The sequence below is a fragment of the Balaenoptera acutorostrata genome, chromosome 9, assembly GCF_949987535.1.
Source record: "Balaenoptera acutorostrata chromosome 9, mBalAcu1.1, whole genome shotgun sequence".
NCBI lineage: Eukaryota > Metazoa > Chordata > Mammalia > Artiodactyla > Balaenopteridae > Balaenoptera > Balaenoptera acutorostrata.
In genome coordinates, this window is record NC_080072.1 from 74,866,082 (window position 1) to 74,878,398 (window position 12,317).

At 41.7% G+C, this 12,317-nt stretch overlaps 1 protein-coding gene across 3 annotated transcripts in view; it reads right to left on the reverse strand.

Annotated features, from left to right (window-relative positions):
- MAML2 (mastermind like transcriptional coactivator 2) overlaps positions 1-12,317 on the reverse strand; it is a 371,615-nt gene that overhangs the window by 114,323 nt on the left and 244,975 nt on the right. For all 3 annotated transcript variants that reach the window (XM_057552297.1, XM_057552298.1, XM_007191195.2), the window contains one exon: positions 8,690-10,192. In XM_057552297.1, coding sequence (XP_057408280.1) covers positions 8,690-10,192 — 1,503 coding nt within the window. The remainder of the gene's footprint in view (positions 1-8,689; positions 10,193-12,317) is intronic.

Genomic DNA, 12,317 nt, shown 5'->3' on the forward strand with positions numbered 1-12,317 from the left:
TTCTTCTTGCTATTGTGTTTACTTCTTTACTGAGGGACACAGGAATTAATTGTTGCTTTACACCAATTCAGTCTCTTGTGAACTGAGCTATTGCATACTAGGATGATAAAATGAAATAGAAATGAAAGTGGAATATCTAGCAAATAGAGTTCTATTCTATAAAAGGTTAAAGTAACATGTTCAAAGTTGAACTTGAAAACTTAGGGGAAAAGCCCAGATGATTTGGGCTCAGTTACTACATAAAGTGGATTTAAGCAAAGGACAATGTAGTATGCATACCCAATGGGAATCCAATAGCATTAGGGACAGATGTCTCCTTCTAATCAAAAGCTCATTGAGGAGAGGAACCATGACTTCCTGATCTTTTGATGGATGCAAGGAGAGTTCTTTGGATCACTTAATCTTTTAGTCTTCAATTCCTGGCACATTGTAAGTGCCAGTAAATTCTCATCATATGAATGAATGAATGCAAAAATTATGGTTTTACCCTATTGTGAACCTCTAACAGTGACCATAAACAGGTTCTAAAATCTTGATGGATGATGTTAAAGAAAAAGAGAGTGAATGAATTTTCTTTATCACTTAAAAAAACATAACGAAGACTTTGGAGTTTTTGCTTTAAAAACTAAATCACATATCCACTCCCTTGGGTTTTTTCCATTTTTATCATGGATCAGAGGTACCAGGAAGCCCAGCAGCAAATCAGCCTAGCAACAGAAGCAAGAATAAGTCTGCAATATGATGAAAATAGCTCAATTTGAAAACACTTTCTGATTATTTATAATCTAAAAAAACTTTAAAAAAATTTCATTTTTCCCTTACTACATCACACCTTCATCTTTGTTCCCAGTTGTAGTATCAGTATCCAGAACTCAACAAATAGAGCAAGCACTCAACAAATATTTTTTGCATGAATGAATACAAGCTATTGCTAGAGTGAAGAATGGATCAGTACTCAAGTTAGCCTGGAATCCTTAGTTCCTGGCTCCAAGTTGGGCAGACTAGGAGACTAGAGATCTGTGGATTGAGATAAGGCAACTTCATCAGAACTGGCTTAAATTTTGCCTGAGGTAGAAAAAAACTGGGAATGTGGACAACAGTGAAATTTCAAACAGACATCACAAAAAAGGCTCTGTTAGCACAACCCAGACCACCTGTACCTATTTCCTTAACCTAGGCAGCATAGTAGTTATTAGCACTGGGCCAGTGCTGACTGCAACTCTGAGCAAGTTATTTAACCCCTCTAAGCCTCGGTGTCCTCATCTATTAAAAAAGCATTGATAATATCTACCATTTGGGTTATTTATATATGGCACAGAGTTGGTATTCATGTTAAAATGAACAAACCAAAGAACACTAACAAGACACAAGCAAAATCCCTCCTGCTAATTTTGCCAGTCAAGAGTCTTCAGTACAAGATGACATGATACTATACACAGAAAATCCTAAAGATGCTATCAGAAAACTATTAGAGCTAATCAATGAATTTGGTAAAGTAGCAGGATACAACATTAATGCACAGAAATCTCTTGCATTCCTATATACTAATGACAAAAAATCTGAAAGAGAAATTAAGGAAACAATCCCATTTACCACTGCAACAGAAAGAATAAAATACCTAGGAATAAACCTACCTAGGGAGACAAAAACCTGTATGCAGAAAACTATAAGACACTGAGGAAAGAAATTAAAGATGATACAAACAGATGGAGAGATATACCATGTTCTTAGATTGGAAGAATCAACATTGTGAAAATGACTATACTAACCAAAGCAATCTACAGATTCAATGCTATCAAGCTATCAATGGCATTTTTCACAGAACTAGAACAAAAAGTTTTACAATTTGTATGGAAACACAAAAGACCCTGAATAGGCAAAGCAATCTTGAGAAAGAAAAACAGAGCTGGAGGAATCAGGCTCCTGGACTTTAGACTATACTACAAAGCTACAGTAATCAAGACAGTATGGTACTGGCACAAAAAACAGAAATATAGATCAATGGAACAGGATAGAAAGCCCAGAGATAACCCCACACACATATGGTCACCTTATCTTTGACAAAGGAGGCAAGAATATACAATGGAGAAAAGACAGCCTCTTCAATAAGTGGTGCTGGGAAAACTGGACAGCTACATGTAAAGGAATGAAATTAGAACACTCCCTAACACCATACACAAAAATAAACTCAAAATGGATTGAAGACCTAAATGTAAGGCCAGACACTATAAAACTCTTAGAGGAAAACATAGGCAGAACACTCTATGACATAAATCACAGAAAGATCCTTTCTGACCCACCTCGTAGAGAAATGGAAATAAAAACAAAAATAAACAAATGGGACCTAATGAAACTTCAAAGCTTTTGCACAGCAAAGGAAACTATAAACAAGATGAAAAGACAACCCTCAGAATGGGAGAAAATATTTGCAAATGAAGCAACTGACAAAGGATTAATCTCCAAAATATACAAGTAGCTCATGCAGCTCAATATCCAAAAACCAAACAACCCAATCCAAAAATGGGCAGAAGACCTAAATAGACATTTCCCCAAAGAAGATATACAGATTGCCAACAAACACATGAAAGGATGCTCAGCATCATTAATCATTAGAGAAATGCAAATCAAAACCACAATGAGGTATCACTTCACACTGGTCAGAATGGCCATCATCAAAAAATCTACAAACAATAAATGCTGGAGAGGGTGTGGAGAAAAGGGAACCCTCTTGCGCTGTTGGTGGGAATGTAAATTGGTGCAGCCACTATGGAGAACAGTATGGAGGTTCCTTAAAAACCTGAAAATAGGGCTACCATATGATCCAGCAATCCCACTCCTGGGCATACATCCAGAGAAAACCATTAATTCAAAAAGACACATGCACCCCAATGTTCACTGCAGCACTATTTACAACAGGCAGGACATGGAAGCAACCTAAATGCCCATCAATAGAGGAATGGATAAAGAAGATGTGGTACATATACACAATGGAATATTACCCAGCCATAAAAAAGAATGAAATAATGCCTTTGCAGCAACATGGATGGACCTAGAGATTGTTATACTGAGTGAAGTAAGTCAGACAGAGGAGGACAAGTATCATATGATATCACTTATATGTGGAATCTAAAAAAAGGGTTCAAATGAGCTTATATACAAAACAGAAATAGAGTTACAGATGTAGAAAACAAACTGGTTTTCTAAATGGTTACCAGGGTGTAAGGCAGGGGATGGATAAACTGAAAGATTGGGATTGACATATACACACTACTGTATATAAAATGGATAACTAATAAGGACCTACTCCATAGCACAGGGAACTCTAATCAATACTCTGTAATGGCCTATATGGGAAAAGAATCTAGAAGAGAGTGGATATATGTATATGTATAACTTATTTACTTTGTTGTACACCTGAAACTAACATAACATTGTAAATCAACTATACTCCAATTAAAAAAAAAGTCTTCAGTATAAATTATATTAACATGTGTGTCTGGAAATTCACTCTGGATCCTGGTCTTAGCACTAGTTTCATGGAGTATTAAAAACAAATTTTTGTTTCTTTTGTAAACTTAAAAGATAAATGATGAAATATCAAAGATAAAATGAAAATATAAAAACAATGCTCCTGGCTTGCCATGAACAACCCTCAGTATATCTGTATCAGAACTCTTCCCTTTTGCCAGCCTAATCCAGCCAAGGTAAGTCATAATGGAAATCACCAAACGGTCGAGGGTCATTTGTAATGACCACCTAGCATCTCCTGGGTCTCTATCCTAACTACACTCTAGATTTTAGGTCACTTACGAAATCATGGGTTTGTTACCATCTTTTAGATTCATTCCTCGGTTCTGAGTATACTGACTGATTTTGTTTCCCAGCTTTTTGAGGATTTTGGCTGGGTTCTGTCTTTGGCCCTTCATGCTCCTGACTTCCTCTCACCTGATTCTGCCCCTAAAACCAAACCCTGACACTAGCCTAATTGGCTGACCCTTTAGCCAACCCCTAACCCCCAGCAAAGGGGTGGTTTGGATGTTATATTGTTGCAGAACTCTGAATTCGTAATTATTTTCCTATTAGAAAAGGCACTCCCAGTTGAATGAAGGTTCTATCTCTTCTCTGGCACTTTCTCTGGGCAATTATAAGGATTTAGAAGTACTGTCAGTATATGACAGCTACAGTGAGTCCTCATTTCTCCACCCTCAGACCAACTGGGAAACAATTTTCTGAGTGTTCATCTTTAAGGTTAGCTATACACAAGATTAACTTAAAGACGAAGGGAGGAGAACATTGCTTGATTTATGCCAAAGATTGATATATAGTGTACTGAAGGATAAACTTGGCTAGGTAGAGAGAGTGGGGTGAGGTTCCTAATATACAATTGAGGAGCTTGGCTTTAAACTAAAAAGGAAATGTACAAATTTATGTTTTGGTCATAACAAACTATCCATTCACTGGCTGCCTTCCCTCTCAGAATTTTTAGAGATGGGAGAATTCTAAACCAAATATAGAATCCACTTGAGTTTCATGGCTCTAATGTTACAAAAAAAAATTCACACTTTTAAGGGTCTGATTATACAGCTTTGAAAAAGACCATTTTCTAGTGCAAGAGGTTAGGGCTTTGGATTGAACTCTCATGAGCCCCTGGTCAACCAATAATTCTTTCACACCTTAAAACAAGTATTCAGTGACTTGAAGATAAATCAGAACTGCATGCATTACATCCCTCTCCTGCCCTCTCCCATAACCTTCCAATCGGAAAAAGAAGAAAATTATAGCCAGGAGGTATTTCCACTTGCCAAGCCCCAAACACTAGCAAGACAGAGTTGCTGAAGACATTTTGTGAAACACCAAATACCATTTGTTCTCGCAGTCTCCAGAGAAGGGATTATTTAAAACTACTCCAGGCATGGAACAATAAAGATGTCTCCAACAATTCGATTATGCCGCATCTATCTCTCGGGTGCCATTCACATCTAGGAGAGCAGAAGCGGGCAGGTACCCAGTAAAGGGAGAGGGACATATGAATTCCCCCAATTTCAGTCTCTGCCTGAGCGTGCAGCCCTGTCTGGGTTCAGAGTTCTGAAAGGTGAAGAGAAGGCCATCTTTGCACAGTCTACTGGGTAAATTCTAAACAACTGATCAACAAATTCGATCTATCATTTTGCAGCAGAGAACCAAGATTTCCACCATTCCCAAGGCTAGACTGTCCCAATTAACATATCCCACTAGTAAATCTTGCTGTGTTTGACATAAAGTGAGTATGACAAGCTTAAAAAAAATTATGACTACTGTTTTCGTTCAGGATGATTAGGTGATAAACTTAAGAATTGCTTAATTTCCTTCCCTCCCATGGCTTTGGTCATGAGTATCAGTGATTTGGCTAATCTGAGATGAGAACACAGATTTGTACTGTCTACTATGAATGGGAGTTAAAACTACTCTCTCTGAGTTGAGAATACTTAGCAATATACCAGATGAGACAATAAAAATGGAAAAACCTGGAAATATGTACATCCAAATGAAAATTACTTCTCAAAATTATCCTCTTGGGAAGCAACTCATTTACTTTCTTTATTGCCTTCAGGGAAAGTTCACAAACCAAACTTGAAATGCAGTTCTATCACATCATAGTTATTCTTTGTTTTTTGACCCAAAGCAGCATTACTCTGCTTGACTGTTTTCAAAAATAACCCCGACAAGATGAATACTACTGCATTGATAACAATCCACTCAATGTGCTAAAAGCTCTGAAGACAATCCCTAGAGAAAAACTCTGCAACTGTATTGAACAATAGCACCATTATTAGCATGCGTCCAACCCCTTCAAAGGTGAATGCTTTCAAGAGGGTCACACTTATTTGACTACAGAGCTCTGATACACTTGCTCACAACTCAGACACAGAACACTTCAGAGTCATACTTCATGGAATTGTTGAGCCGGAAGGGACAATATACAAGTCCAACTGACAAGGTTGGGAGAAGGCTTTGATTGAGTAGCCATTGCCTGCCTGTACAGAAGAGGCCTTTAGCTGGACATGTCATCACCATTTCTACCACTTTTTGAGGGCCTTCTTGAAAAGATGAAAATTATCTTGGCATCATAAGTGTCATACACACTGGGAAAAGTAAAAAAATATCCAAGGCAATGGAAGATGTTTGTGGATTTGGTCATTAGCACCCATTGGTGTGCTTGGGTCCTGGAAGCTGGCATGGGGACTAAGGGGTCAGAAGTATGGTGGACAGTTGTTGATATGAGCAATAGAGCCGGAAACAAGACAGAGGATGTTGGAGGTGGCAGGAAGGCTCCCAAAGAAGGGCTGATGGGGTACCAAAGAGCTATATTTCCTGTTGTAAATTGCTTATTTTGGTTAAGCTTCATAATACTCACTCTCAGGAAGGTCAAGCGTCACACAGATAGTTTTTGATTCTTTTCTTTAACAGCTCTGAAGGTGATTAGAGATTTGAGACTTCCTCTATCCTCCCCAAACTTAATTTACTGTGTAGATTATGTAATATGGCTCGATATTATAAGAAATATTTCTTTTGAGAATTTCACAATGATCTACAAATGGCCATTCATTTCCCAGCAAATCCTTCTTGTGAGTGGTATAGCCTCAAGCCTGAAAGTACAACCTTCAAAGTAGACCATCAGAATCCTGGCTCTGCTATTTATTATCTGTGTAACTTTGGAAAAGTCATTTAACTTCTCTGTGCCTCATTTGCCTCACCTATAAAATGAGAATAATGGTAATTAGTTTATATGGGTAAAATGAGATACCACAATCAAGGGGGGGCAGAGGTCATGCCAGTTACAGAGTAAATACTCAATAAATGCTAACTTCTACTAATATCTCATTATTTATGGTCATTTTTATGGTCAGAAGTCCAGGCCCAGGAAAGGTAAATCGCTACCCACTCACCATATTGCTGGACAGAATTAAAGATAGTTCTCTTTTATTCCTCTAGTACTGTTTATGAAAAAATGTGAGACTTACTCCAATGGGCTTCCTACATAAAAGTAATGCTTGTTAAAAAATATTCTGATATCATGTATGGCCCTTTCCATGATAATCACAATAATAGCCAACTTTATTCTAGACTCCCGCCTGAGAGATATATCACTTACTCTCCAAAAATCCTAGGATGTACATTATCATAGTCACTTACAGGTGAGGAAACTGAGGCTTAGAGAGGCTCACTGATTCGCTGGAGGTCACACAGCTAGAATGTCAGAGTTAGAATTTAAACCCAGATTCACCCACAGCAAAGTGGCTACACAGAATATTAGAAAGTAGTTCCACAATACTGTTTGTTTTTAAACGATCCCCAAATTACCCACGCTAAAAATGGAACTTTGTAATATACACATGACTCTACTCCAAGTCCATTCTTCATAATCTACGATTTAGAAAAACACACTGCGTAAGTGGTTAAGAGCCGAAAGTTTACTTGGGACACAGCTCTTGAATCCTAGTTGAGTCTAGCTTTCTCCTGGCATATATCTAAGGCAAAGGTTAGCTTGGCCACAGTCTGTGGTGCTGGTGGCATTCTTTTCTGGGCAGCAGCCATACAAACTACTCTAGGAATGTGATTGGAACTAGGCTCTGGGCCATCATACTGTCCTGACACATTGTTTTGACAGGTAACGTGCTGTCTTTGTGCTTGGACGCTAACACAGATCTGTCAAATTACATGCACAAAGCAACATTCAGCCTTCCTGCCTGCCTGCCTGCCTGCCTGCCTTCCCTCACTTATTCCAGGAAGAATTTTTCCTTTCAAGTTCCCTGGGGATCGGCACTGATTTACCAGTGTGTGTTCTGGAGACACAGGGCTATCTCTTCATATGATTCCTGTTTGGGGCAGGATAAAACCTCTGCTTTATGTTAACCACAGGATATAAGGTAACCACAGATTTTTTTTTTCTGTTGGTAGTCATGACAATTTCATGCTTTAACACTTAATTCACACATTACCTTCTCCGGCAGCCGTTCCTGATTTCCCCTTGCTCAGTAAATATCCAAGCTTTGTACTCCATATCATTATCTTTTCCACTCAGTATTAAAATGATAGTTTTTAAAGGCTGTCGGCCTCTCCAGACTGTACTTGCAGACAGAGAACATGTCTTATTTAGGGTGGATACTCAACCCTCATGCACCAGCATGGAATCACAGCAGGATCTATTATGATGGGTTGGGCGTTTAGACATTTCAGTTGGTTGGTGTGGGTGGAGATTTGTCATTAAACACTCTTAATATCATGTCTGGCCTTATTTCAATAGTCAGCACAATCACAACATCATGCGTGCGGTAGGTACTCAGGGCATGCATGTCGACGTAATGACTGATTTATTGACTGAACAAATAAACACCGGGCATGGGCATATCAGAATGTAACTGACAACTGGACTTGTCACTAAAGGCATGGATTCTAAGGCAACCTTCTTAATAAGCAAGAGCCTCGGATCACAACAGACCCCAACGACAGTGATGCTCTACAAGGAAGATGCTCTTGCCTCCAGATGCCTCAAGTGAACCTTCATGAGGTCTCCAGAGGCATCTGTCAGCACCATTGCCGTCTCTGTGGTCTTGATTCTGTCCCAGTGCAAACATAATGGTAACCAAAGCAACCGGACCAAGCTGAATGGTGTCTGGGTACTCTGCGTTGGGAGGAGCAAAGCCCTTACCTGTCTGTGTTGTTGGGAGACTTGGTACCCCAGTCCTGTGATGGGCTGATTCTGCATCTTCTGCAGCAGGATCTTCTGCTGAAGTGGTAACGGTGACCTCAGCAAAGGCTGGCTCGAGAGAGGCTGGGTGGGCTGAGCTGCCGGCTGCGGCTGCGGCTGCGGCTGCGGCTGCGGCTGCGGCTGCGGCTGCGGCTGCTGCGGCGGCTGTTGTTGCTGCGGCTGTTGCTGCTGCTGAGCTGCAATCGAGCTCGGCTGCGGCTGCGGCTGGGTATAATGCAGGAGAGGCGGCTTGCTCTGGGGAGGCAAAACGGAAGGCATCTGCTGGTTGGCTTGATCTGAGTTAAAATGAAACAAAGGCTTGGTGCTGCCATGCCGGGGCTCCACGGCTGTGTGGGGGTTGTTCATAAAACTCCGACTAAGGTCCTGAGGCTTCTGCTGCAGGAGCACGTCCAGAGGCCCTCCCTGGGCCGAGGGGCTGGCCTTGTACATGTAGTTCGCCATGACCTTCGACTGGCTGCCGCCGCCCACGACCCCCGGCATGGGGGAGCTCTGGGGGCTGAATGGCTGCTGGCCAAAAGAGGGGCTGGGGATTTTCTCCTGCCCAAACGGACCTGGGGAGGGCCCCGCCGAAGAGGGCAAACCTGGCCAGCTGGTCGGCTGGTGCTGCTGCATCCGGACGTGCTGCTGACGATTAGCAGCGATCTGTTTGAGCTGCTGGGCGTGGGATACTTCCTGCCAGCTCGGCAGGGCCCGGCTTGCTCCTGAGGCCGTCTGGGGCTGAGCCTGGCTCTGAGGGACCGAAGGGATTGGGGAGGAAGCGGAGAGGGCCGAGGTGGCCATGGAGAACGCAGGGCCGGCGGATGAGGGCCTCAACTGAGGAGAGCCCGAGGGGCCCTGGGTCAGGCCGGGTGAGTATTCACTTTTGATCACCGTCTTCTCCATGGGCAAGGACGGCCGGGGAGTGCTCCTCTGGCTTTGCTGACCCAAGTCGATGTTAAACGGGTCGTCCTGCTTTATGGTGGCGTTGATCATGTTCTCCAGCTCAAGGTCACTCATGGGAGGCACCGATATATTGGTCAGTTCATTGAACAGTTCCTGCAGCTCGGGATCCATCAGCTGCTCTCCGGGGTCATCTCCGTACCTGTTAGAAAAAATATTCTCCTGGGTCACTTGACCATCCACGTGCTTGCTGCAAGAGAGAGTCTCTCCCGGTTCCTTCTTCACTTCCTTTAAGCCCATGTTGAACATACCATTTCCAGGAGAATGTGTATGGGGTGGCAGCGTGGCAGTCTTTCTCAGGGGTGCTTGGCTCATGGGCAAGGTCCCTGACATCATATGACTTTGTCCATTATTTACTTGGAGGCCCCCTTGTCCTGCAGTGAGGTTTTCCCCAACACGGATTCTTTTGATATCAAGGAATGAGTTGTCGACAAAGCCATTAGGCCTCTTGCTGTTGGCAGGGGACAGGTTAACTATCTGCTTTCTTTTCAAGGAACCCTGGAGCTGAAAGACAGAGGGGGAATAAGAAAACAGAACATGAGATATTTTTCCAGATATGCGTTTAGTCAAAAGAGACAGAATATTTGAATGTTTTTTCCATTTACACACAGGATGAGGCACAAATGAAGCCCAGTTTGGAGTATAATGAAACTTACAGTAGCACAAACAGAGCAAAATGTTTCTGGAGGAACAGGTCAATGAGGGGTGACAGGTCATAGAGGTTCCCGTGATTGGTGCGTTGGCCGATGGATGAAGAATCCTTCACATGTCATGGGGAGTTATTGATAATGCTTACGATTAATCACCAAAGTGGTGGTGTTTTCCGGAACAGGCCAAACTATTCCACATGCATGCACACATAACCCACACGGCCACAGGCCACTGGACTGAACACAATTTTGACCAAGATGGGAAACACTGTAGAGTCTAAAGCTGGGACCCAATTTCCAGTTTCTTTTTCACAGATTCAACCCCATCATCACTCTTATCCTCTAAGTAAGTAATCAGAATAGTTGTCGTGTCGAAGGAGATAGTCTCTCTGTTGTTTAACTATTTTTCTTCCTATGATTCTGCAGCTTTGCATTTAAGCCCCTGTAGCAATACTGGGTGGGTGCGCAGAAGCTATGAGGTTATCATTTATCAAATGAGACACTCTAAGCACAGATTTTCCTGGGGATTCATTTTTTATCTGGCCCGTCTCTAAATCTCTTAGCCAAAACCAAGGTGTAGAGAGGCAGTACCGCATAGTGGTTAAGAACTCAGGCTCTGGAACCGGCTAAGCAGAGCTCAAATTCCAATCTGTCACTGAGTGCTAAGTGATGCTGGCTCTGGACTTATCTTAGCCTCAATTTCCTTACCTGGAAAATGGGGACAACAGCACTTAACTCATAGGAAGACATGAGACATGTAAACGTTTAGCACAGGGCTTACTGAAGTAAGAACTCAATAAAGTTTAGTTTATAAAAAAAATATGGCTTACTACCTTCTCAAAGAGGAGCATCTCTCTAAACAGCAACAGTAACAACAAAATATTAAAGTACTTCAATCACTCACTCAGTGATTAGACTGTATTCTATTAACTTCAGACATTATAGAGAGAGATTTAAGGACCATACAGTCACACCAGTAAATTAATAAGAAACATAAAACATGCACCATTGATCTTGAGATCCTTGTTGCTTTGCCTCTAAAGTGAGAGGCTATATCTAGCAAAGGGTGGCTTTCCCAGTGCAGCTGACCCACTTCAATTATTTAATGTTCGCTCAAGATAATTGCAAATTACTGAGGCAGAAGGACACTTCCCAGATATAAAATTCTATCACTTCTCCTGTCCTCCCTTTTCTCTTACCATCACTCCCCCACCCTCCTGAAGATTTCTAGGTAACCTAATTAGAAAATGAAATTAATGTAACCGAGCACCTATTATATGCCAAGTACTTTAAATATGGTTATTTTATTTTCCTTAGTCTTTACAACAACTCCATTAGATATGCGTTATTTTATAGATTAGGAAACCAAGGCTCAGGGAGGCTAAGTAACTTGCCCAGTATAAGTGGTAGACCTGGGCTTTAACTCAAGGTCTGCATAGTTCTAAAGCCTGTGTCACTTCCACTATATGATGCTGGAGTCACCTTGTTCAGGGCTAGGGTCTGCCTTGCACGAAGAGGGAGGGGGTAGTGAGCACAGAGATATCCTGGATCTCTCGTCACATGATGAGGAATCAGGGAATGGCGGGGATGCAATCTAGGGCTGAGTGTGAATGATATGCTTCTTGTCATGTAGTTCCTCAATACCTGTTTCAGTAATCCATTACCTGTGGGTTTGCCCCCTCACAAGTGTGTCTAGTTACGGTCGATGTACCATGCTGGTATAACCAATGTTTACCTTTTACCATTGCTAATGGGCAATCAGAAAAAGGAACCTGACCCAAGCTGGGCCAATCATTCCTTCCATGAGAATTCTGAAATCGGAGAAAGTGAGACCAGGCTCTCTTTGGGTAGCTGCACAGTCATTTATAAAACTTGTGAAGTGTTGTTCCATTAAGCCAACCACAGCCATAGAGGAAGTAAGTCTGTGGAAAGAGAGGTAATGATGCAGAGAGGAAGGACACAAATTTTGATAGCATTTG